General features: G+C 47.5%; 7 protein-coding genes across 7 annotated transcripts; 6 read left to right on the top strand and 1 right to left on the bottom strand.

Moving 5' to 3' along the window:
• Positions 1-699: 699 nt before the first annotated feature.
• K444DRAFT_52116 (uncharacterized protein) lies at positions 700-1,167 on the top strand. Its single transcript, XM_024874102.1, has one exon. The coding sequence runs from the start codon at positions 861-863 to the stop codon at positions 1,161-1,163; it is 303 nt and encodes a 100-aa protein (XP_024734242.1). The 5' UTR covers positions 700-860; the 3' UTR covers positions 1,164-1,167.
• A 2,215-nt stretch (positions 1,168-3,382) lies between these two features.
• K444DRAFT_644908 (integral membrane protein-like protein) lies at positions 3,383-3,991 on the top strand (the record flags this gene model as incomplete). Its single annotated transcript, XM_024885024.1, has 3 exons — positions 3,383-3,655; positions 3,712-3,840; positions 3,902-3,991. The coding sequence occupies 3 exons, from the start codon at positions 3,383-3,385 to the stop codon at positions 3,989-3,991; spliced, it is 492 nt and encodes a 163-aa protein (XP_024734241.1).
• A 535-nt stretch (positions 3,992-4,526) lies between these two features.
• On the bottom strand, positions 4,527-6,261 carry K444DRAFT_594272 (DnaJ-domain-containing protein). The gene is made up of 3 exons (XM_024878345.1): positions 6,003-6,261; positions 5,858-5,946; positions 4,527-5,808 (listed from the first exon to the last, which is right to left on the bottom strand). Exons 1-3 carry the CDS (start codon positions 6,075-6,077, stop codon positions 4,722-4,724), a joined length of 1,251 nt encoding a protein of 416 aa, XP_024734240.1. The 5' UTR covers positions 6,078-6,261; the 3' UTR covers positions 4,527-4,721.
• Positions 6,262-6,733: 472 nt separating this feature from the next.
• K444DRAFT_52006 (uncharacterized protein) lies at positions 6,734-8,716 on the top strand. The gene has a single exon (XM_024874012.1). It carries the CDS (start codon positions 6,800-6,802, stop codon positions 8,579-8,581), a length of 1,782 nt encoding a protein of 593 aa, XP_024734239.1. The 5' UTR covers positions 6,734-6,799; the 3' UTR covers positions 8,582-8,716.
• Positions 8,717-10,288: 1,572 nt separating this feature from the next.
• Positions 10,289-11,147, top strand: K444DRAFT_534416 (S-adenosyl-L-methionine-dependent methyltransferase; the record flags this gene model as incomplete). The annotated part of the gene is made up of 2 exons (XM_024875215.1): positions 10,289-10,925; positions 10,978-11,147. 2 exons carry the CDS (start codon positions 10,289-10,291, stop codon positions 11,145-11,147), a joined length of 807 nt encoding a protein of 268 aa, XP_024734238.1.
• Positions 11,148-11,596: 449 nt separating this feature from the next.
• Positions 11,597-13,245, top strand: K444DRAFT_52038 (uncharacterized protein). Its single transcript, XM_024874043.1, has 3 exons — positions 11,597-11,679; positions 11,733-11,864; positions 11,903-13,245. The coding sequence occupies exons 2-3, from the start codon at positions 11,854-11,856 to the stop codon at positions 13,122-13,124; spliced, it is 1,233 nt and encodes a 410-aa protein (XP_024734237.1). The 5' UTR covers positions 11,597-11,679; positions 11,733-11,853; the 3' UTR covers positions 13,125-13,245.
• Positions 13,246-18,357: 5,112 nt separating this feature from the next.
• K444DRAFT_594267 (ankyrin) lies at positions 18,358-19,490 on the top strand. Its single transcript, XM_024878344.1, has 2 exons — positions 18,358-18,909; positions 18,961-19,490. Exons 1-2 carry the CDS (start codon positions 18,383-18,385, stop codon positions 19,472-19,474), a joined length of 1,041 nt encoding a protein of 346 aa, XP_024734236.1. The 5' UTR covers positions 18,358-18,382; the 3' UTR covers positions 19,475-19,490.
• Positions 19,491-20,349: the final 859 nt, after the last annotated feature.

Here is a 20,349-nt window from a genome sequence, read left to right as displayed (position 1 = left end):
ACTTCACCGCTTCTTTTCCCACAAACTACCATTTTTCTTCTTTAATTATTGTACAAGCAATGGAAGACTCAGACTCAGACTCAGAAATCTCAAATATCCTCTCTCCGTCTGTTCTTAAGGACCACCAACCCAATGAGAACTGGAGAACTCCTGTTCGTGCTACCGTTCGCTCGCTCCGCCGGCAAGGGAAGAGCTATGGCCAAATCAGGAAGGCCACAGGCCTTACCAGGTCCACAATTCAGCATATTATCAAGGGTCCAACCTCTCGTACGACGCGAAAAGGCCTTGCCACCAAGCGCCCCGCTCTTAAACAAGCCGATGTAAAGCGTATTTTCCGATTCGTTTCCCAGTCTTGGACCAATCGCACCAAGTCTTGGGGACGAATTAAGCACGAGCTCAAATTAGAAGCCTCGATTACTACGATTCGCCGGATTATGAAGGAGCATGGATATCGTCGTTATGTCGCTTGCCGTCGTCCCTTTATTTCCAAGCAACAAGCTGCGAGACGACTCGCATTTGCGATAAAATACCGGTGGTAGGGTATAGCAGATTGGAAAAAGGTTATATGGAGCGATGAGGCTACATTTGAGACTGGAAAGAGAGGGAGAATTTGGGTCACACGTCGGCCGGATGAGAAGAATCACCCAGATTGTATACAATCTATATACAGGAGTGGAAGAGTGAGCGTAATGGTTTGGGGAGCGATTGGCTAGGATTGGAAATCCCCGCTTATTTTCTTGGTAAAGGAGGAAGGAAGGAAGGGAATTTGCAGTCAAGCTTACTTGAACCAAGTCCTGAATCCTGTTGTTTTTCCTTGGCTTGACTCCTTAACAGCGAAGCAAAAGGAGGAGTTCTTGTTTATGGAAGACGGGGCAAAAATCCACAAGGGTGCGGCAAAGCTACCCCGCAAGTTGCGTGGATTGCGTGGGTTTAATTGGCCTCCCTCTTCTCCCGATTTGAATCCAATTGAGAAGGTATGGCGATGGATGAAAAATGAGATTACAAAGTTGGAAACTATTCCTACTTCAATTGAGGATATAAAGGAGGTTTTACAAGAGCTATGGAGCGAAGTTGATCCAACGGATTGGCGATATTTGACAGAGAGGCTCACTTGTAAGCTAGAAGACGTAATTGCTAGTAAGGGAATGGCTACTATACACTAAAGCCTTAATAAATATAGTTCTTTAATTAAAATTAAAAATTGTGGTGAAGCACCAGAAGTGTGGGCTAAAAAATCGCGATTTTGGTGGGGTAGGTGGGGTAAATCACGTGTACGACGAGCAATGGCGTATGCTCTTACTAATCTGCTTTGTAGCCCCGTACACTTGCGTTGGGATTGAATCTCCTCGAAGAAGAAATCTACTTAAGTAATAGTCGTTTTCGAAAGTAATCTACTTCGTAGACAAGAGGTCGGAAGCATATCAACGAGAGAAGAATTGGAGTTGATTTGAGTCTTTTGTTAGCATTGCCTAAGTTCACTTCTGGGGACGGAACGAGGCACGGATCACTGGTATCACTTCCCGCCTTTCGTTATGCACTCTCGCTTTCCAACTGTCTCTACAAATTGGACATCTCTCTCGTCTAACTCTGCTTCTCACAGCAACATCCATAATCCAACTATCGACCAATCTCCATCAACTTCACCCCCAAACTATTTAAATGCAAGCCCCCTTCATCCTCTTCGTCGTTTTCTATTTTCTCGCCTCCCCCTCCGTCACCGCTCTGCCTGAACCCAACCCCACCGCTGCGTCAAACACCCAACTTCCTCCCACTAACCCGACCTCCTCTCGCTAGACACCTTCTCCGAATTCAATTTCGACAAGCGCTATCTGTGGTGACCCACCGAGACCGGGTGAGTCGCCTTGCCATAATGCTTCTACGACATTGAAGGGTGGCTTGGGAATGACTGGAGATGGTTTGGTTGTTCTGGGTGCTTTCGTCCCGTGAGGAGAGGTCGGGAATTTAGATTTGGGGGAAAGGGGAGCTCGTCGAGGTAGATTTCATGGGTCCTTGAGACGCCGAAGCTGGGTTCACTGCGCTTGGGTTTGTTACTGGGCTGCGGTGTCACATACGACAGGACAGCTTGGGTGTTTGCTGGAGAAAATGGTGCTAGGGGGTGAGGGGAGAATATCTGAGAAAGGAGATTTGGGGAAGGGAGGGCTTGCATACAGGGAGAAAAGTCCTTGAAATTTAAGTTGTTGCTTTGTTGAGATTTTCGAATTGCTCTGCAGCAGCAAGAGTAATTGTCCAGCTTTTCAAACTACCCCACAATGTTGCTTTAAAGTCCCACCTATCAATTACGATCCCTTCCCACATTCAATTAAATCCCAATCTATACAGCATCTTGATATATTCATGGGGATCCGATCTAGACCCTGCAATTGCGGAGAAATCGAGAAAGATCTCCGACGAAGAAACACCAGCCACGCGTCAAGCCACACCAGCCACCACTAAAAGTTGGCAGACTCGCTTGCCCTGAACGACATGCCAACTTTCTTCATCCTTCCCTGCTTGCATCTTCCCATTCCACTGAACTGCCGAGATTGAGCAGCAAGGCACACATCCAGGCTGGCCTATTGTCGTCATTTTTGAACAGCAGGCTGACCGATACAGGAGATCCTCTCCGAATTTCGATTCCCAAACCTGGTTGAGGTTGACCGCCAAGCTCGTACCCTTCACCAGCTATTGGGTACGAATTGTCACCTGCTGTTCTTCCCCTCACCGGTTGCATGGAACTCAGGGCCGTGATAACCCAATGATCTGCCATACTTCAAGCAGTTTATACACATGATTGAGGTGGGCTGTCAGATCATTGCTGCTTCTTCGCTGTCCGCTGCTTGCTTCACGCCCTGGATTTTGATGACGATGAACCCTGTTTGCTGGCTCTCTCTAATACGTTAACGCGTACATGGATTATATGTTTCATCTATTCTGCAGCCACAGTTGGTCCTCCGACGCCACAAATTCAAGGAAAAAGAGGCTCCTCCCACACACCCCGGTCACCATGACTTCACTGATGGGATGATAGTTTTCCACGTTGGAGGACAAGGTGTTGCGGGTGCAAAGCCAGTCGCTTTAGCCTTGGAGTCGCACAAGAAAAGTCTTGGGGGTTGTCATCTCCTGTTTGCAGGATTGGATGCGTCACGGTTGGCAGCAGCACAGCGATGTGGGGTGACCCGTCGGCGTCTTCATAAGTCTCCTGTCTCTTCCAATTCACCTTGGCTTTTTTTACTCGCAAAACAACGTGTGACGTATTGCCTCGGAAATCAGATAAAGTAGTCCTTTCCTCTCCTTAGCAGCCTTCCTTTCCTCAACCACCAGACAACCGATAACTCACCCAACCACATCAATCAACCGACACCGCAAGTGCAACACCACCATAATGCTTCTCATCGACATCTTCTCGCTCTGCCTCCGCATTGGAGAGCTTGCCTTCACCGCCGTAGTCGCTGGCTTGACAGGTCAATACCTGCACCAGCACAAAGGAGCCCGAGCATGGGACGAGAAGCGCTTCATCTATACCGAAGTCATTGCCGCCATCGGCATTCTCTACTCTCTTCTCTTCCTCCTGCCATTCATGGCTAGCTTCATCCACTGGCCCATGGACTTCCTCCTCTTCGCGGGAACCATGATCGCCTTTGCTCTACTTGCTCACGTATGCTCCTTCTCTCCATGCCACATCCAAAATCAAGATAACTAATGTAGAATCAGTATGACAACAACTGCGGCTCTATCTGGAACTGGAATGGAATCACTGGAGGCAACACCTGCGACAAGTTCAGAGCTGACCTTGCATTCCTGTTCTTGGCTTCCATCTTCTTCCTCGTTTCTGCTCTTCTCGTAAGTCCCCCAATCTCCCCCTCCTATCTGCCTCCGAAAGCACCCGCTGACGAAGTTGTAGGGCATTTATGTCATGCACCGCCATGCTCGGACAACACACGTCGACAAGACCTCCACCCGCAGACGTCGCTGGTATAGCCGTCGCTACTAGATTGCCTCTCTCGCTCCCACAAAACGCTCTCCCCTCTTCTATCTTGAGAATCCAAAGCTACGAAAGATTGAGGAAATTTTCATATGTTTTGGACTTGGCTTGGCTTCTAGATCATTGGGCAACGGATCTGCTATTGGGCATTCGGATTGAGCAATGCAGATTGTAAGATATGACCGTCGAGGGTTTATTTGGGATTCGGTGATAGGTTTCTCTGCGATACGAGCGAGCGATGATACCAAATTGCGAATTCTGCATTCTTTGCGATTTGATATCTGGGAATAAGATAGGCATCTGGTGCTAGGATGATAGGACAATGAACAAATTGAAGAAAGAGAAAAGATCAATGTACTTTCGTGCTAAGCTGCAACTTTCATGCAGTTGCGTGTGTGCGTTCGTGCCTGGGTGCGTTCACAGCTCGACCCGTTTCTCTCGCATACATTAGTGATTCCCGGGGAGCTAAGGGTGTGCAGGGGTTGAGCCGATAACGTAGATGTGCAACGAAAACAGAAGACTGAGCTGTAATTGGGCACTGAGGATATGTAGATGTGCAACGAAATCCCTAAGCCTGAACTAGAGACAAGACCAAGCTATCATTGGCCGGTACGAGGTATAGACGACAACGTCAAGGAGCAGCAAAAACATGTCAAAGTAGAGGGAGTTTTGGAAAGTGCAAAAGAACTTCTAGAATTTAGTAGGGATGCCCGCCTACTGCCCTACATAATCCTACACTCTATAGCTCATCCTTCACGTCATTTCCCACAGGGCCTTCAGGCCTGCCACTATCCTTCCTTAAATCAACCCCATTCTTCTTCTTCCACTTCTCCCATGTTGCCCAGAAATCCTTCTCCATGCCCTTCTCCATCTGATCTGGCAAAACAACCGTATATTCCACCAATAGATCCCCGAACTCCGTTTTATGGTACACGCTATCCCCGTCCTCATGCCATTTCGGCATTCCTTCTCCGGCCACCCTCTCTACTTGTCCTGGCTGGATTACTTGTCCGCGAGTTCGGGAGAGAGAAACGATGTGTCCATCGAGATGTGTGAGGTTTCGAGTCCAGGATCCAAGCCACGCCTCTCTGAGAGACAGGACTTCCTTCCAGTACAAGTCATCCCCCTTCCGCCTGAAGAATGTCCCATCAACCCTCAACTCGTTATCCTCATCGAGATTCGCCTCCTTTTCCATAAGAGTAACATGCAGATCGCCCGCGACATAATCGGGGCTCTCGTCCGCATCATTCTCATACTTAATCCGCATCCCCTTCGGCGCTCCCTTCTCTACGTTCAATTGGAACGTATTGACTTTCCGCACAACCCGTGAGCCACTGCACACAGGGCATTTATGCTTGATCGTCTTCCCCTGCCCGCCACACGCATCGCACGTAACCTGCACCTGCTGGAAAATACCCGGCGCAAGCTGGTGCTTCTTGATCTGCACACCATGCCCATTACAAGCATGACAGGTATCCACCTGTCCATCTTCACTTCCACTGCCCTCGCACTCCTCACAAATCATCTGTTTCTCCAATTGGAATTCGGTGGTATGTCCATTGTAGAAATCCTTCAACGGAACACCGACTCGAACTTCCATGTCCGGGCCTCGTCTCTGGCCTCCTCCATGCCCGAAATGTCCTCCGCCGCCGAAGAACCGCGAGAACAGGTCGAAGGGGTCGTGGTGGTGGCCGCCGCCGCCTTGTTGTCGCTGCTTGAGGCCCTCGTGTCCGTATTGGTCGTAGATCTTGCGGGATTCGGGGTCAGAGAGGGCTTCATACGCTTCTGCTACCTCGACGAATTTTTGCTTGGCGGTGGCATCCCCACTGCTGGTCTGTTAGTTCGAGCTTTGATTTGGAGACATTGGAGCCATACGGGTTCTTATCGGGGTGGTATTTTTTGCTCAGGGTTCGGTAGGCTCTTTTGATGTCTTTCTCTGAAGCATGCTTGTCGATTCCTAGAAGCTGGGCAAGAGTGGGTTAGCATTGAGTTTAGTGGGGGGTTTGGGAGGAATGCTTACTTTGTAGAAATCTTCTGCACAAATTGCAAGCTGTAAGAGGCACAGTAGTACCAGAAATGCTGAGGGTAGCCACATGTCTGTCCTGCGCCGGCAATGCGCCCGCCTGGGAGAATACTGAAGCCCAGAAACGCAATTGTTCAAATGAAGACAAGCATGTGAAGGAATGAATGAGAGACTGGGAAGAGAATTGGATCTGTCGATGGAGGGAAACCTCTTGTCAAAGGGGAGGAATGAGGTATGAAGGAGGGCCAGATTTATTTCAAGGGCGGAACAAGATACTGCCACGCTGGTCTCAACTCATCGGCGAAATTGGTAGCGAGCTGCCAGGGGCTCGACAGCCTTGTGGTAGATAAAAGCGGCAGCACCAGGACCCAATGTCCTAAATCCAATTGGTTGATTATCTGGGATTTTGAGTGCGCGGATTTTGAAAACCTAGCACTTGTAGGAATTAGGAAGGGAATAAGATATAAATATGAGATGGCTCTGGCCATTAGGAGGATTGCAAGTATTTGAAATGTCCAACTTGACTTTGTGGCAATGAAAACGAGTGCCGCTTTTTGGTCGGCCAAGCCGCAGGTGGGCTGGAAAAATACGGCAGCCGACGTGCGGCTGCAGACGATTAGCCGCAAGGCTCACTGAAGGCAATGAACCACGAAAAAAATCTACAAATACTCTTGCCCACATCACTGCTCTCTTCTCCCACCAAGTATGTCCCCAAACACCTACCATCCCAAAGCTCTGCTAATCATTGATAGCCTTACCTCCACGTTCCTTTTTCGAGTCACGAAATCTCAAAGATGTCTGGCAAAAAGTACGCGCTTCTTCCTATGGAAGAAGATGAGGTCGGCCCCGCCAAAGTCGTAGAAAAGAAGAAGGAAAAGCGACGTCACGGCGAGAAATCTTCTTCATCACGACGAGAGAAGCACCGAGACAGAAGTCGTGACCGTTCTCCACACCGCGAATCAGAACACAGATCCAAAACCATTCGCAGACGAGATGCAAACGAAGCAGACTTCGAGGACCGGTGGGGAGATGAGGAATATGTTTCTGAGGAGGAGCCTGAGTTCCAGGAATCGGCGCCGAAGAGGGTAAAGACTTCACACAGCGATGATGACGATATTGATGACGAAGAGCGGGAGAGGAGGAAGGACCAGGCTGAGAAGGAAGCTTTCGCCAAACGGTTACGTGACAAGGACGCCGACAAGACCAAGAAAATCGTCGAGGACCGTTCGTCAACAAAAGAGGGGAACATTTTGGCCCAACGAAGAGCCCTGGCAGAAGATGCTGCCGCAAGGAGCGCCGCTCTGCCCGACCTTCGAGAACGATCCCGCCAAGAGTATCTCAAGAAGAGAGAGGCGGAACGGTTAGCGTTGTTGCGGAAGCAAGTGGCAGAAGAGACTGAAGAACTGCGAAGTGGTGCACGACTTTCCGAGAAGGAGAAGGCGGAATTCGCGAAGAATCGGGAGGTTCTACGAATTGCGGAAGAGAGGTTGCGGATCGATGATCATCTAGATGGCTATGCGATGCCCGAAGATTACATTACGGAAAAGGGGAAAATCGACAGAAAGAAAAAGGAAGATGCCATGTACAAGCGATATGTTGAAAAGGACGAGTATGGACAGGAGAAGTTTGTAACCGAGCACGAGGAATGGGAGAGGGAACAGGCCTCGAAGGCCAAGGCTCAGATTCAAAGTACTGAAAGGACTGACCAAGGCGAATATGATTACGTCTTAGATGAAGAACAAGGGATAAAATGGGTTATGGACTCGAGGTTACCTGGAGAAGGAAAAGGGATGAGCAAGGAAGAAAGATTCTTGGCAGCCCAGCTCGACGCTGCCGAGAAGAGAGCTCTGTCCATGGATGAGACGCGGAAGAGTTTGCCAATATACGCATATCGGGATGAATTACTTGCAGCTCTCGAGGAGTATCAGATTCTGGTTATTGTCGGAGAAACTGGTTCGGGGAAGACGACACAGCTTCCACAGTACCTCCACGAAGCGGGCTATACCAAGGGCGGGCTCAAAGTTGGCTGTACTCAACCCCGTCGAGTTGCTGCTATGTCTGTGGCTGCTCGTGTTGCGGATGAGATGGGAGTGAAGCTTGGGAATGAGGTCGGATACGCCATCCGATTCGAGGACAATACCTCCGATAAAACAGTGCTCAAGTACATGACCGATGGTATGCTGTTACGAGAGTTCATGACGGAGCCGGACCTCGGGGGCTACTCTGCCATTATCATCGACGAGGCTCACGAGCGAGGAGTCAACACCGATATCCTCTTAGCTCTTCTCAAAGATTTGGCCCGAGAACGTCCAGAGCTCAAAGTGTTAATATCGTCTGCAACAATGAATGCAAAGGGCTTCTCGGACTACTTTGACGGTGCTAACATTTTCAATATTCCTGGCCGCCGCTATCCAGGCAAGTTTTCCGTTCCATTTCAGAAAATAAGCATACTAATCCTTTCACAGTGGACATTCACTACACACCACAGCCCGAAGCCAACTACCTCGCCGCAGCTATCACCACGATCTTCCAGATCCACACTTCACAGCCGAAAGGCGACATTTTGGTCTTTCTAACGGGCCAGGACGAAATCGACTCGGCAGAACAAAATATCACCGAAATTGCACGGAAACTTGGATCCCGTGTTCCAGAGCTCGTTATTTGTCCAATTTATGCTAACCTCCCATCCGAGCTGCAGAGCAAGATCTTCGAACCGACTCCAGAGGGTGCAAGGAAAGTTGTGCTAGCAACCAATATCGCCGAAACCAGTTTAACCATCGACGGAATTGTTTACGTTATCGACCCCGGATTTGTGAAAGAAAACGTCTATAATCCGAGCACAGGAATGTCGAAACTCGTTGCAGTTCCTTGCTCGAGAGCATCGGCAAATCAAAGATCTGGCCGTGCTGGTCGCGTTGGCCCAGGCAAGTGCTTCCGTTTGTACACAAAATGGGCATTCATGAATGAAATGGATGAGAGTACCACCCCAGAAATCCAGAGAGTGAATCTCAACAGCGTGGTGCTGATGCTGATGTCTCTGGGTATCAATGACCTACTTGATTTCGACTTTATGGATCCCCCGCCTACCGAGACTTTGATTGGAGCACTGAATCAACTTTTTGCGCTGCAAGCTCTGAACCACAAGGGAGAATTGACGGCCCTGGGGCGAAGAATGTCCGAGTTACCAATCGATGTGATGCTGTCGAAGGCCTTACTTTCGGCCGACAAGCTTCAGTGTGTTGAGGAAGTGCTTTCCATAATCTCTATTCTCGGGGAAACATCAGCACTGTTCTTCAGACCGAAGGACAAGAAGATCCACGCAGATAGTGCTCGAGCACGCTTCACTATCAAGGAAGGAGGAGACCACCTCACGCTCCTCAATGTCTGGAATCAGTGGGTTGATAGCGATTTCAGTCCTATCTGGTGCAAGGAAAATTTCATCGATGCGAGGAGCATGAAGAGAGCAAGAGATATCAGAGACCAGCTTGCCAAGCTATGCGATCGCGTGGAGGTTTCCATGTCGACTTGTGGCTCATCCAATATCGAGCCGATCCAGAAAGCACTCACAGCGGGATTCTTTGCCAACGCGGCACGGTTACAGAGAGGGGGCGATAGTTATCGGACGGTCAAAACGAATACCACGGTGTACATACATCCTTCGAGTGTGCTGGTGGCAAGTGGTGATGCTCCGCCGAAGATGATCATCTATTACGAGCTGGTCGAGACTTCGAAATCCTATGCCAGAAACGTAATGCCAATCAAAGCGGAATGGCTGCATGAGGCTGCTCCACATTTCCACAAGAAAAAGGATTTGGAGGACATGGATGAGAAGAAGATGCCGAAAGATAGGAGCAAGATATAATTGGGTGTGTAGATAGATCCCAAAATATCGAACACGGATTTGGATGCATGAGCTACTTTGGATTTGATGGGGCGAGTGAGTTGTGATACAGGTATGTGGCGAGATGGCCCAAAGCTAGACGAATAGTAAGGCTGGACTCAAGGTGGGACCTTCCTCTTCCAGCGCCAATTTATCCATGCCTCAGATTGGTTTTCTGGGGGCCGGCTATCAAATTCTAGGCGGCACTCGCGGCACAAATTCACTCCGCACAGATATAAATTTCTCACGTCTCACATCTTTCTTCTTCCCTTTTTATTTTCCTCGTTCGCTCACTTTGATTTTCCCACACCTCACCAAGACAGCCCAACCGCATATCGGTAGTCCGAAACTCACCCACAACATCCTCGTCTCGATCTCTCATCACAACGGTACAGCCAGCACCATGGTATCCCCATCCAAAGCCCTCGATATCTTCCGCCGCCTCATCGGCCCCTTCCACCTCCTCCTAGTCTCCCTGTCCTTCCTCCCCGGCACCATCATATCTCTCCTGCATCCGCTGCAACTTCGCACTCTTCTCTCGCCAAGACGTCTTCAGTCGGCGTGGTTCGCACGTTTCTGGAGCCGCGTCGGGACGGACATCCGCACCAACCTCAGGCCCCGCGTCGGCCCCCTCATCGCGCAAGCGCACGGTGTGGTGCTTGATATCGGGCCTGGAAGTGGAGAGTGGCTTTCTTGTTTTGATAAGAGTAAGGTGGAGAGGATCTACGGGGTTGAGCCGAATGTGGGTTGTCATGGGAAGCTGAGGGAGAAGGTTAAGGAGGCGGGGCTGGAGGGCGTTTATGTCGTTGTTCCTGTGGGCGTGGAGGAGATTGGGAAATGGATTAAGAAAGGAGGGGAGGGGAAAAGTGGATTGGGGAAGGGAGATGTGGATAGTGTTGTTACAGTTTTCTGTTTGTGTAGTGTGAGTCAGCCGAAGAGGATGATTGGGGAGTTGTGTGGATATTTGAAGGATGGGGGAAATTGGATTGTCTTTGAGCATGTTGTTACGAAGGAGAAGGGATTTATTGCTTGGTATCAAGGTGAGTCCTCTATTGTCAGAGACTGGGCTGAATGCTGATGAGATCGTTCTAGCGTTTGTGGATTTGTTCTGGCCGCATTTCATCGGTGGCTGCTCGATCACGAGGGACACTGTTAGATGGTTGAAGGAAGCTGGAAGCTGGTCGAAGGTGGATTTGGTGCAGCCGGAGGATGAGCCACCTTATCAAATTATTCCTCATATTATGGGTGTGTTGACGAAGTGAAGGGATGCAAAGGGAAAGGGAAGAATATCAGAATGCGCAAACGGGGGTGGAAGCAATTAACAAATGTTATTTCTTTGGATGGACAGGGTCTCGAGAAAGGGTTTGATTCATCGGAGCCGATTTTTGAAGTTGTATTTCATTGTTTAGAAATTTATTGTTTTCATCTGGGGAATTCTGGAAAGGGGGGAAGTCAAAATTGGCTTTTGCAACCTCAGGCACCATTTTTGCTCCACCTCAAAAAATAGTGACCAGGGTGAATCCCGTGGATTCACTAACCATCAACCACCTCAACCGTGTTATATCGTCTCCGCGACACGCCGTACCCGATGCCTCTTACAAATTATCTACAACGATACCTCCATCCGAATCGCAAACCGTGATGGCGACATTCGGGGACTTCGACGCCTTCTCAGCCCCTCCAGAAGCTCGTGGTACCCCGCAAAATCCCATTCCGACACAGTTGACAGCTTCAGCTCCAAAGCCCGAAGATGAAGATGAATGGGAGTACGAGTATTCTACTACTGAGATGGAGGTCTATCCTACCTTCCGCTATCACATGGATGAATAGACTAACAATCCCTGCAGACATACTACGTGACTCTCGATCTCACCAACCCAGCTCACCCGCCGAGGCGTAAGCCTGCCCCGAAGCTGGGACACGCAAGCACAAGGGTGCGGTGGATCAATCCTGTGTCATTAATGAAGGATGAGGACGAGGTACCGCGGATAAACCACGAGCGTCGCAAGAGGACGAGAGAGGACCGAATGTACAGGTTAGGAAGTCAAGGTTTGGAGGATAAGGGATATGAGTACGAACATGGAGACGACGAAGACGATGACGACCTATCCGATCCAGTTAACGAAGGGGGGGACCGGGCAGGGCCGGGCAATGACGGTATCGAGGCTATGGAAGTCGAGCGAGAAAGAGGAGAGCCAGAGGTCGATGATCTGGAAGCGGCTGGCTTTCGACTAGACCCAGAAGACGTTATATCTGACGCCGACGAGGAAGAAAAGAACGACGAGAAGGAGTTCAACAAGGTCCAAATCTGTGAATTACACTCCCAGAGACCTTTTGTCCTATTCCGAGGCAAGTACTATGACTGCCAATGGGCCTCAAATATTGGCACAGAGATGCTCTTCACGAAGCACGACCCAGACGATCTTAATCCTCTTCCCAGCCTGCGCACCCTCCAAGGGGATGTTGACCTCCTGGCTGCCTCTTCCGCACGCATCATGTCCAAGGAAGTCAACCTAGTCCCCAAGGTTCAAGAATCGCAGAAGATTCGCCATCCTGGCCTGAAAGCGAAAGATCTCGCAATCGAAGTAGGTCAAGGAGCCGGAAGAGAGCGCAAAGAGCAGGCGAAATTCCTAGAAGAACTCATCAACACGAAGCTGGGGATGGGAGAGCTCGATGCAGTGACAGTGGACGCGATAGGAAGAAAGTCGATCTGGAGATGGAAAGAGTACTTCAAGCAGGAAACCGAGAGCCTGAAGAAGGGAGGGAAGGATGCTGCAGAGGCGGCGACGAAGCTGCGGGCACTTGAGGAAGAGGTTAAGCGGAGAGAGGCGAGTAAGGGCGGCCAGAAGAGGAAGGGGGTTCCGGGTGGTGCGCCAAAGCCGCAAAGGGGGAGATCTGCGCTCGGGAAATTGCGTGAGCCGACTCCTGCAAACTTTGGCACGCCGGGTTCTGGGTTGGGGAGTATGGCTCCTTCATCACCAGGCGACTTTGATAGTGACGAGACTGAGGATTCTGATTTGGATGATGAGGATAACGAGCTAGAGGACAGTGAAGAAGGGGATAGCGAGGGGTTGGATAGTGAGGAGGACACTGAGCGAGAGGACTCTGAGGGAGAAGACACTGAGCAAGGGGATAGCGATGAAGGGGGCAGCGGTGGAGAGCAGTCTTCTGATGAAGAAGGCTTCTCTGAAGAGGGCGAGAACGACGAAGATGACGAGGATACTAATATGTATGGTTGATACGGTTGATACCCGAGACTGACACAACAAGTCTCTAGATATTTGCTCTCACGAGCTCTTACGAATACACTTGCAATTTTTCAGCAGCTAGGGCTTCCATAACATACGAATTTAACGGCTTTACAACGATTCTCAGGGCTGAGTGGCCTTCAAAGGACAAGTGTTTGTTGTCACGTGATTATATTGTGAAAGCTTGAGAGGCCCTCGAGAGGGAGTGCTAAAGCTCTAGTAAGTTCTTTGGCTTATGAGTCATTTATAAGCCAGTGGCGGGCATACAAGCTCATAGAAGTCAAAAGCGCGTTTATTGCTACCTTATTATTAATTATTATTATAAGTCCAACTCTTTTAGAAATCATTAGAAACAACTAGCCCTTATTAGGTTTAAACCGTATTAAATGCTTATTAATCAATATTATTAACACTGGAGAGCTCTTTGTACGGACTTCAGCTGCCTGATCTCATAGGATAGTATGGGGTAGCTTGGCTGCATCGGGTGGGGGCTTTGCACTGTAGTTACTTGGCCTGGCTTGGGTTCCGCATCTGTGCTTCTTACATTTTCTGCTTACTGCGATGGTTTTCCTAGCTACAACAATATGGGGTGGTCTCTTCAATAAAAGCTGCATTCTATTCCTCAATTCCCTGGCAGCGCTGTGCATGCTTCCATTAATGTTCACCCCAGTGGAGAGTCCGAAACACGAACTTTACTCTGCGTAAAACTATCATTCTGTCTATTGCTCTCTAGATGGCAAAATTTGCACGTCCTACCCTGTATGAGCCTGCTCTTCATTCACTAACAAACTAACTCTTAGAGTACAGCCTCTACCCTACTTGCCAGAAAGCTCGTTCAAGTTGAATAGCTCAATGTTCTTCGCTTGATCTCCAATCTGAATATTAATTATCCCAATTGGTGCCCCGAACTCACTCCGCTTCTCGGTTGCAGCCTGAAAAGCGGTTTGCGTTGGCTGGGTCGTGATTTGGTGGTTGTTAATGACTGAGTATGCAGTGGACTTCCCAAAGAACCCGTACCGGAGCTCATGATATGTCTGAACAGCCTGGTGAATAGCACCATGGCAGAACTTAATCAGGTCATATTGTGGGAGGAGCTTGGTATCCGTACCCGTAAATGTTACAAAGAGATTTAAATATCTTTTGTCATGGACGAGGCTGAGGTCAAGCTTGTGTGTTCCTTGGATATTATAGTTGAATTCTCCCACCCCCTCTTTTCCATTCTTGCTAGGGTCGAACTTTGTAACCTCCTTGCAGATTGGCTGAGCTAGTGTCGGTGGTTAAAAGTGAGCGTGCAAGCAAAGTCTGCATCGTAAGAGATATGACCAGAAGATGGCAGGCGAAACTAGCCTAAGGGATTGTAGGGAGGGGCGGGCTTGATAACTATGTATATTAGACTAAGGTGTAGATAGAAAGAGATAGCTGAGAGTATATAATAAAAAGATTCGGCGAGGTAGATGTCAGGCTTTGAAATAAGTATGAAACTGAAGGGTGACTTGTATGAAGAATGTATGCTACTCTGTAGATGCTGCTGCTAGCTCCTGGGCATGCGCCCCTTATATATTTGGTTCTGACTTCCAACTCTTAGCAAATTTTATAGACTATAGTTAGTGAAACACGGAGAAGGGGTGAGCTGTCCTTCTGCTAGGCTCTCTTGGTAGAGTATTCAAATCTCGAAATCCTTTGCCAAGACTTGTGAGAGCTTAATATGGCTGGCGGATCATAGTGCGTTATAGCATGGACCTATAATATTAGTTGGGCATCCTTAAAAGGGCTAGTAGCAAGAGATACTAACACGGGACAGAGTAAGGAGGGACTATATCCGTGACTTAGCCGTGGCCAGCGCTTGACGACCCCTCTCAGCCACGTTAGTGGTCTAGCCAAGGGCAGCACTTACTGTAACAATCCGCCTCGGCCACATCCGTGGTCGAGTCAAGGCCAGCGCTTAACAACACCTCTCAGTCACCTCTGTCCTTTACCGAGTCAGTCTTTCTTTCCATTTCTTACAGGCCGTTGTTTAAGTCTTAATCTAGCCAAGTCACCGCATAATTACTAGCACGCCCTCTTCCACCCACGACGCAAAATCTTGTCCTGCTCTTACACAATTCGATTAATGATACTTAACCAGGCCTATATTTATATTTTCTTATTTTCTTCAACTCCTTTATTAGTTACTCATGCTACACCTCTCCCTAAACGGTATCCCCCAGTAGCCTTTCTGTTGAAATTGGTACGCTACCATAGCTAGCTTACCAGTCCTTCCAGCACTAGGTTCAACCACTAATTTAGAGTTCTTCACTCTCATTTGTCATGCGTCACTCGCCGAGCTTACCAAGCTTACTAGTATATCGTCATTTTGATTACCTTTGATTTATCAGCTGATTGATAATATATCGGAGAAAGCGGGCTCGGCATCACCGGTATCGCCGAAAGGTAATGGGAATAAATCCCTTACTTTGGACACTTTTTCCTCTGTTTCTAGAACTCACTCTTCGGTATCTAGTCATTCTGCAGTCTGTCAACCTTCAATAAATCGATTACTTTACAATACTTTCGGCAGGCTATTGAAGCAATGGCGGGCTTGTTTGTAACGGAGGCCGAAGAAGCATTCCCCAAAAGTAAGCTATATCTGCTAAGTTTAATTCTTACTTAAAACCCCTCTCTCTCTTTCTGATAAATTTTAACGACTAGGCAGCCCCAAATATACTTGGCGAGGGAGATGCAGTTGGGCTTCTCAATATTCAAATAGGGCCTTAGAGTCGGAATATGACGAGTACAAGTAATAAGACGGGTAGAATCATATCAAAGGGCAGGGTTGCCGAAGCAGCTCGTGGAAGTGAGATGTAGGGCAAAGAGTCTACCAGTTAAGAGAACCCTAGTTATGTTAGTGAGGCCAGTTTGCTTGGTTAGTTGTTCTTACTTTTTGCCTACTTTGAGGAAGCAAGGGATGGTCTGCATGTGATAGTATGGTGGGCGTAAATTGCTCTTCAATTTGTTAGATTATTACAAGTCAAAGAATCCGTAATAGAAGCAATGATTATTTACGAAGATCACGGCATAAAGTGACGGGATTACAGGGCATTTGGACCCTTGCACCCCTCAGGACACAATTTAGTGGCTTGATCCCGCTGTAAGGCCCTATGGCTCCAGGCCAAATGCCCCAAGCAGATCTCAAGAGGCGCTATAAGATATTCGTAAGGTATGAGATGTCCTTAGGGGTAAATAGTGCTTGGACGCGAAATAGGTAGTTACTATAAGGCTCTTTAGCGAGATGTTCCTTGTAAGTACAGGGGAGAAGCCCTAAAAAGGCGTGGTACCCCTAGCTCCCGCTTTCTAGCGTGCTTTTAGGGCAATGGCCTAGAATTATAGGGTAATTTAGTGACCGAGTGCGCTAAAAAATATAAAAAAAGACACTGAAGTGCTGTAAAGCACAAATGCCCTGTAATCGCGTCACTTTATGCCGTGATCTTCGTATAAACGACAATCCTACTACTTCCTTTGCTCGTATTTTGAGTTCTAATCTGCATACACCTCTTTTCTGATTCACGTTCTATGTTTTCTTAACCTTTTTAAATTGTGACTATTTTGCTCCTTGTGTTTTGGCTACATGTTTATTACTTGCATCTCATAGGGTCTTAGGGACCAGGCGGTAAGATCCCTTCATATTAAGCACAATCCTTTTATTAGAAGGCCAGTTGCGATCCTACACTTGGAAGGCCAAGTCTACCCCTTGTGTTGGAAGGCTAGTTGCAATCCTACAGTTGAAGGCCAAGTCTACTCCCTGTATTAAGAAGCTATGCCCAATCCTACAGTTAGAGGTCTATAATTACCATCCAGCTGGACGCTTTGCTCAATCCTATAGTTGGTATCAAAATAGCTCTTCATTTATATTAAATATATAAACTAATAGAAAGAGTACTGAGTTCCCGTTAATTTCATCAAGTTTCTCCTTTCTACTTCCCCTACAATCATCGAAAAGCAAAGCAACATTTGCCAAGTTTTACTCTCTATCTTCTATGCAAATATCGCCCACAATTGGTTCATTATCTATATATATACAAATATGCGGCCAATTACTTTCCTGAAAGGGTTCCTTGCCTCCTTACTGGTGGCATCAGCTATCGAGGCTGGTAGGCCAAAATGTTCGGCCTCGAACTGCGCTAGTATTAAAAGAGATCTTATCTCTCGGTTTCAAAGAGAAGAATCCCCTGTCGAAGGGACTATTCTCCACACCCGGGCAGAGCTCCCTAAGGTCGAGCAAAACGGTATCGAGGCCTATGTTATCGCGGCCGTGGATAAACTTTCAGCAGGCGATAAGATCTACGATGATCGTTCTAAGTCGCAGGGCAGCACCTCGCTATGGCGCCCCTTCGTGAGAGGGAATGGCAATTGGGCTAGCTCCTTCAAAACCGGTCTCAAGTTCATGACTGGCTGTACCGCAGTCGTCATTGTCGGGCCACGTGGGGTCTACGCAGCTCATTTCTTCGAAGATATTGCAATGGACCCTAGCATTGCAGACAAATATGCAGCAAACCTACTGGACCATGGCTCAAAGTCATTTGAGCCGATCAAAAACCATTTCAATGATCTTACGGGTTCGCCAGCGCCACCGGCTGCAGGACAGCAGAGAGATCCTTTCCCCCAAGTATTTATCATGAACCCAGTTAGGTCCCGAGAGGCACCTGTCGAATCGGACCCCAAAAATAAAGCTCCAGTTGATACTAGACCTGCTTCAGACATTGGATTTCGCATTGGCGAGCGAGAATATGACACGGCGTATTCGGATATCTATGCAAAAATTCGTGCAATCTGGCCCGGAATCAATACTATCCACGAAATTTCTTATTACGCACTCAATAAAGACAATACGAAGCAAAATAAGAAGACTCCCAATATACTTCCGGACAGCCAGATGCTAAGAAAAAAGGCGTTGCTGGGAAGATTCTTTTCGAATATGGTCGTAGTAAAGACAATGGAGGGGAAGTTCGGCTTTTCATTGAGAATATCAGATATCTCGAGACACGCCTAGTCTAAGTATGGCATGAATACGATCTTATAGGGGAACACGTCATTACGCAAGGGAAGGCCGAGTATGCTTTGAGATATAGTAGAGGGTTATTTTTAGATCTTAGCTAAGCGCGCGCGTCGACAATTTCATAACTCAGCTAGCCTGGTCTTTATAACCGTTCTCCTTGCACCTGCCAACTTCTCCTCCTATATCTAAACAGACAAAATTACACAAGTACTTAATTATGTCAAAGACCAATTCTTCTGAACCCCAGGCACTACTAGCCCCTCAAACTACAGTGGGAGGCCCTCCGCCACCGCCGCCGCCTTATTCTGGGAAGATCCCAGTACCCCCACCGCCAGGGACTGCCCCTCAAACCAGGCTAGTACCCCCACCGCCACCTCTTCCGGGCTCTGCTCCTGTCATACCAGGCTTATCGCGCGGGTATCGTACCCCGGCGAAAGACCTGACTGAAGCATGTCGTTCTGGAGATTTAGATCGAGTACAAGCCCTGTTTGCCGAATTTGAGGATACTGAAAGGGATGCTGATGACAATGACTTTGGCTTTCAACAACACCTTGGACTTAATCTGATAATCGCAATATCAAGAGGATATGTCGACATTGTTGCCTACTTGCTAGACCATGGAGCAGACATGAGCAACTCACCAGATTTAGCAACCCAGCACAAGGATCCGAGTATCGCAATTTCGGTCTTTAATACTCTCTTTGATCATGGGTTGGACCTTAAGCTCTATCCAGACATACTCCAGTAATAACCTTCCTAGCAGAGCCTTCAATATTATATACTAATAGGAGATAGTTCCATAGTTGAAAACGCAACTCTACTCAAGTACTTGCTCTCAAAAGGGGCAGACCCCAACGGCCTTGACGACTTCGAAATGGTCCCTCTCCAATTTTGCCAAAGCTGTATATCAATCAGAACCTTACTCGACCACGGTGCAGATATCTCACGTAGTAATCTACTACATGAGGCAACTAGTATTTCGGATGATACAGAGTGTATAACTCAGATGGAATATATACTTAGGAGAGGAGCGGATATTAATGCCCGAGCTGTATATCTAGGGACGTATGAGCCAGGCACTCGTCAATATAATAACGGGATGAGACGAACGGGGAATGAAGGTACTGCTTTGCACTGGGCTGTCCGCGGCTTTAAGACTCGCCGAGAAGTCGATTTGTTCCCTAGGGTAAAGTGGCTCTTAGAACGAGGGGCGGATAGGGAGATTAAGGATAATGATGGCCTTCGACCAGTGGACTATACACCCAATCAAGCCATGATAGATCTTTTAGGTATAAACGAAGGGCTATAGTATTAATAGAATCTGCATTTGTAATAGAAACATTATCTTAATAGTTCTCTAGTAAAGGTAAAGAGAAGATCTGTTGGAATGGACATTTATTGACAATAGTAGCTGGCCCTTCAAGTCAAGGACTTGGGGGCATATATATATATGGTAGCGTGATTTGTCAGGTAACGCATGACAAATCAGCTGACGTACAGAAATGAGAAATTGGTAAGCTGACATTGACATGGCTTTCAATAAGGTCCCTTTCTTAAACTAGATTTATAACAAGTATATTTAGATTAATTTATTTATAATCTTTAAATAAATCTAATATAATATTCATCTGGTTCCTTATATAACCTGCTATAATACTCTCTAAGAGTTCTATTTATAATTACAAAATAAACTTGACCCCAAGTTCGTTTATTTCTTTATATAACTCACTTGTATATTATAAGCCAAAATGGATATAATTACTCAAGCTTAAACAAACAAATTATATAATTAAAACTAATACTCTAGATACTACTAAGCCAATTAATTACAAATAAATACTTTTTATTATTGCATCTTTGTGACGGCTAGTGTCACATGGTTAGTTTCAGCCAAAGGGGTTGGTTTCAGCTAAGGTTCCAAGCTATGGTTCAAACCAAGCTCGCTTCCAAAGCTCGGCGTTTCAGTGGTCTTGGCCATACCTACTTATCCACTGCCACATGTCACTCCTTTCCTCCTTAGCTTTAAATTCTCAAGACATAGGAAATCATTGATCTTTGAGCCTCGTTTCATTGCTCTGTTCCTGCCGTTACAATCTTTATATATTGGTTTATAATAAATATTTGAAGTTGGGTACTTCGTCATTAATTTCGAGGTAGTTTGCTTAATCTTCCGTATTGAATTTC

Source organism: Hyaloscypha bicolor (genome assembly GCF_002865645.1).
Source record: "Hyaloscypha bicolor E unplaced genomic scaffold K444scaffold_117, whole genome shotgun sequence".
Classification (NCBI taxonomy): Eukaryota; Fungi; Ascomycota; class Leotiomycetes; order Helotiales; family Hyaloscyphaceae; genus Hyaloscypha; species Hyaloscypha bicolor.
This window is presented reverse-complemented; position numbering and strand designations above follow the sequence as displayed.

Bases quoted from the DNA above. Each gene is read 5' to 3' on its own strand.
- K444DRAFT_52116 (XM_024874102.1), top strand. From the start codon at position 861: ATGGAAGACGGGGCAAAAATCCACAAGGGTGCGGCAAAGCTACCCCGC.
- K444DRAFT_52006 (XM_024874012.1), top strand. From the start codon at position 6,800: ATGTCTGGCAAAAAGTACGCGCTTCTTCCTATGGAAGAAGATGAGGTC.
- K444DRAFT_594267 (XM_024878344.1), top strand. From the start codon at position 18,383: ATGTCAAAGACCAATTCTTCTGAACCCCAGGCACTACTAGCCCCTCAA. The intron at 18,910-18,960 runs GTAATAACCTTC...AATAGGAGATAG, and splicing joins CTCTATCCAGACATACTCCA to TTCCATAGTTGAAAACGCAA.
- K444DRAFT_594272 (XM_024878345.1), bottom strand. From the start codon at position 6,077: ATGTGGCTACCCTCAGCATTTCTGGTACTACTGTGCCTCTTACAGCTT. The intron at 5,947-6,002 runs GTAAGCATTCCT...ACTCTTGCCCAG, and splicing joins GTGCAGAAGATTTCTACAAA to CTTCTAGGAATCGACAAGCA. The intron at 5,809-5,857 runs GTATGGCTCCAA...ACAGACCAGCAG, and splicing joins TACCACCCCGATAAGAACCC to TGGGGATGCCACCGCCAAGC.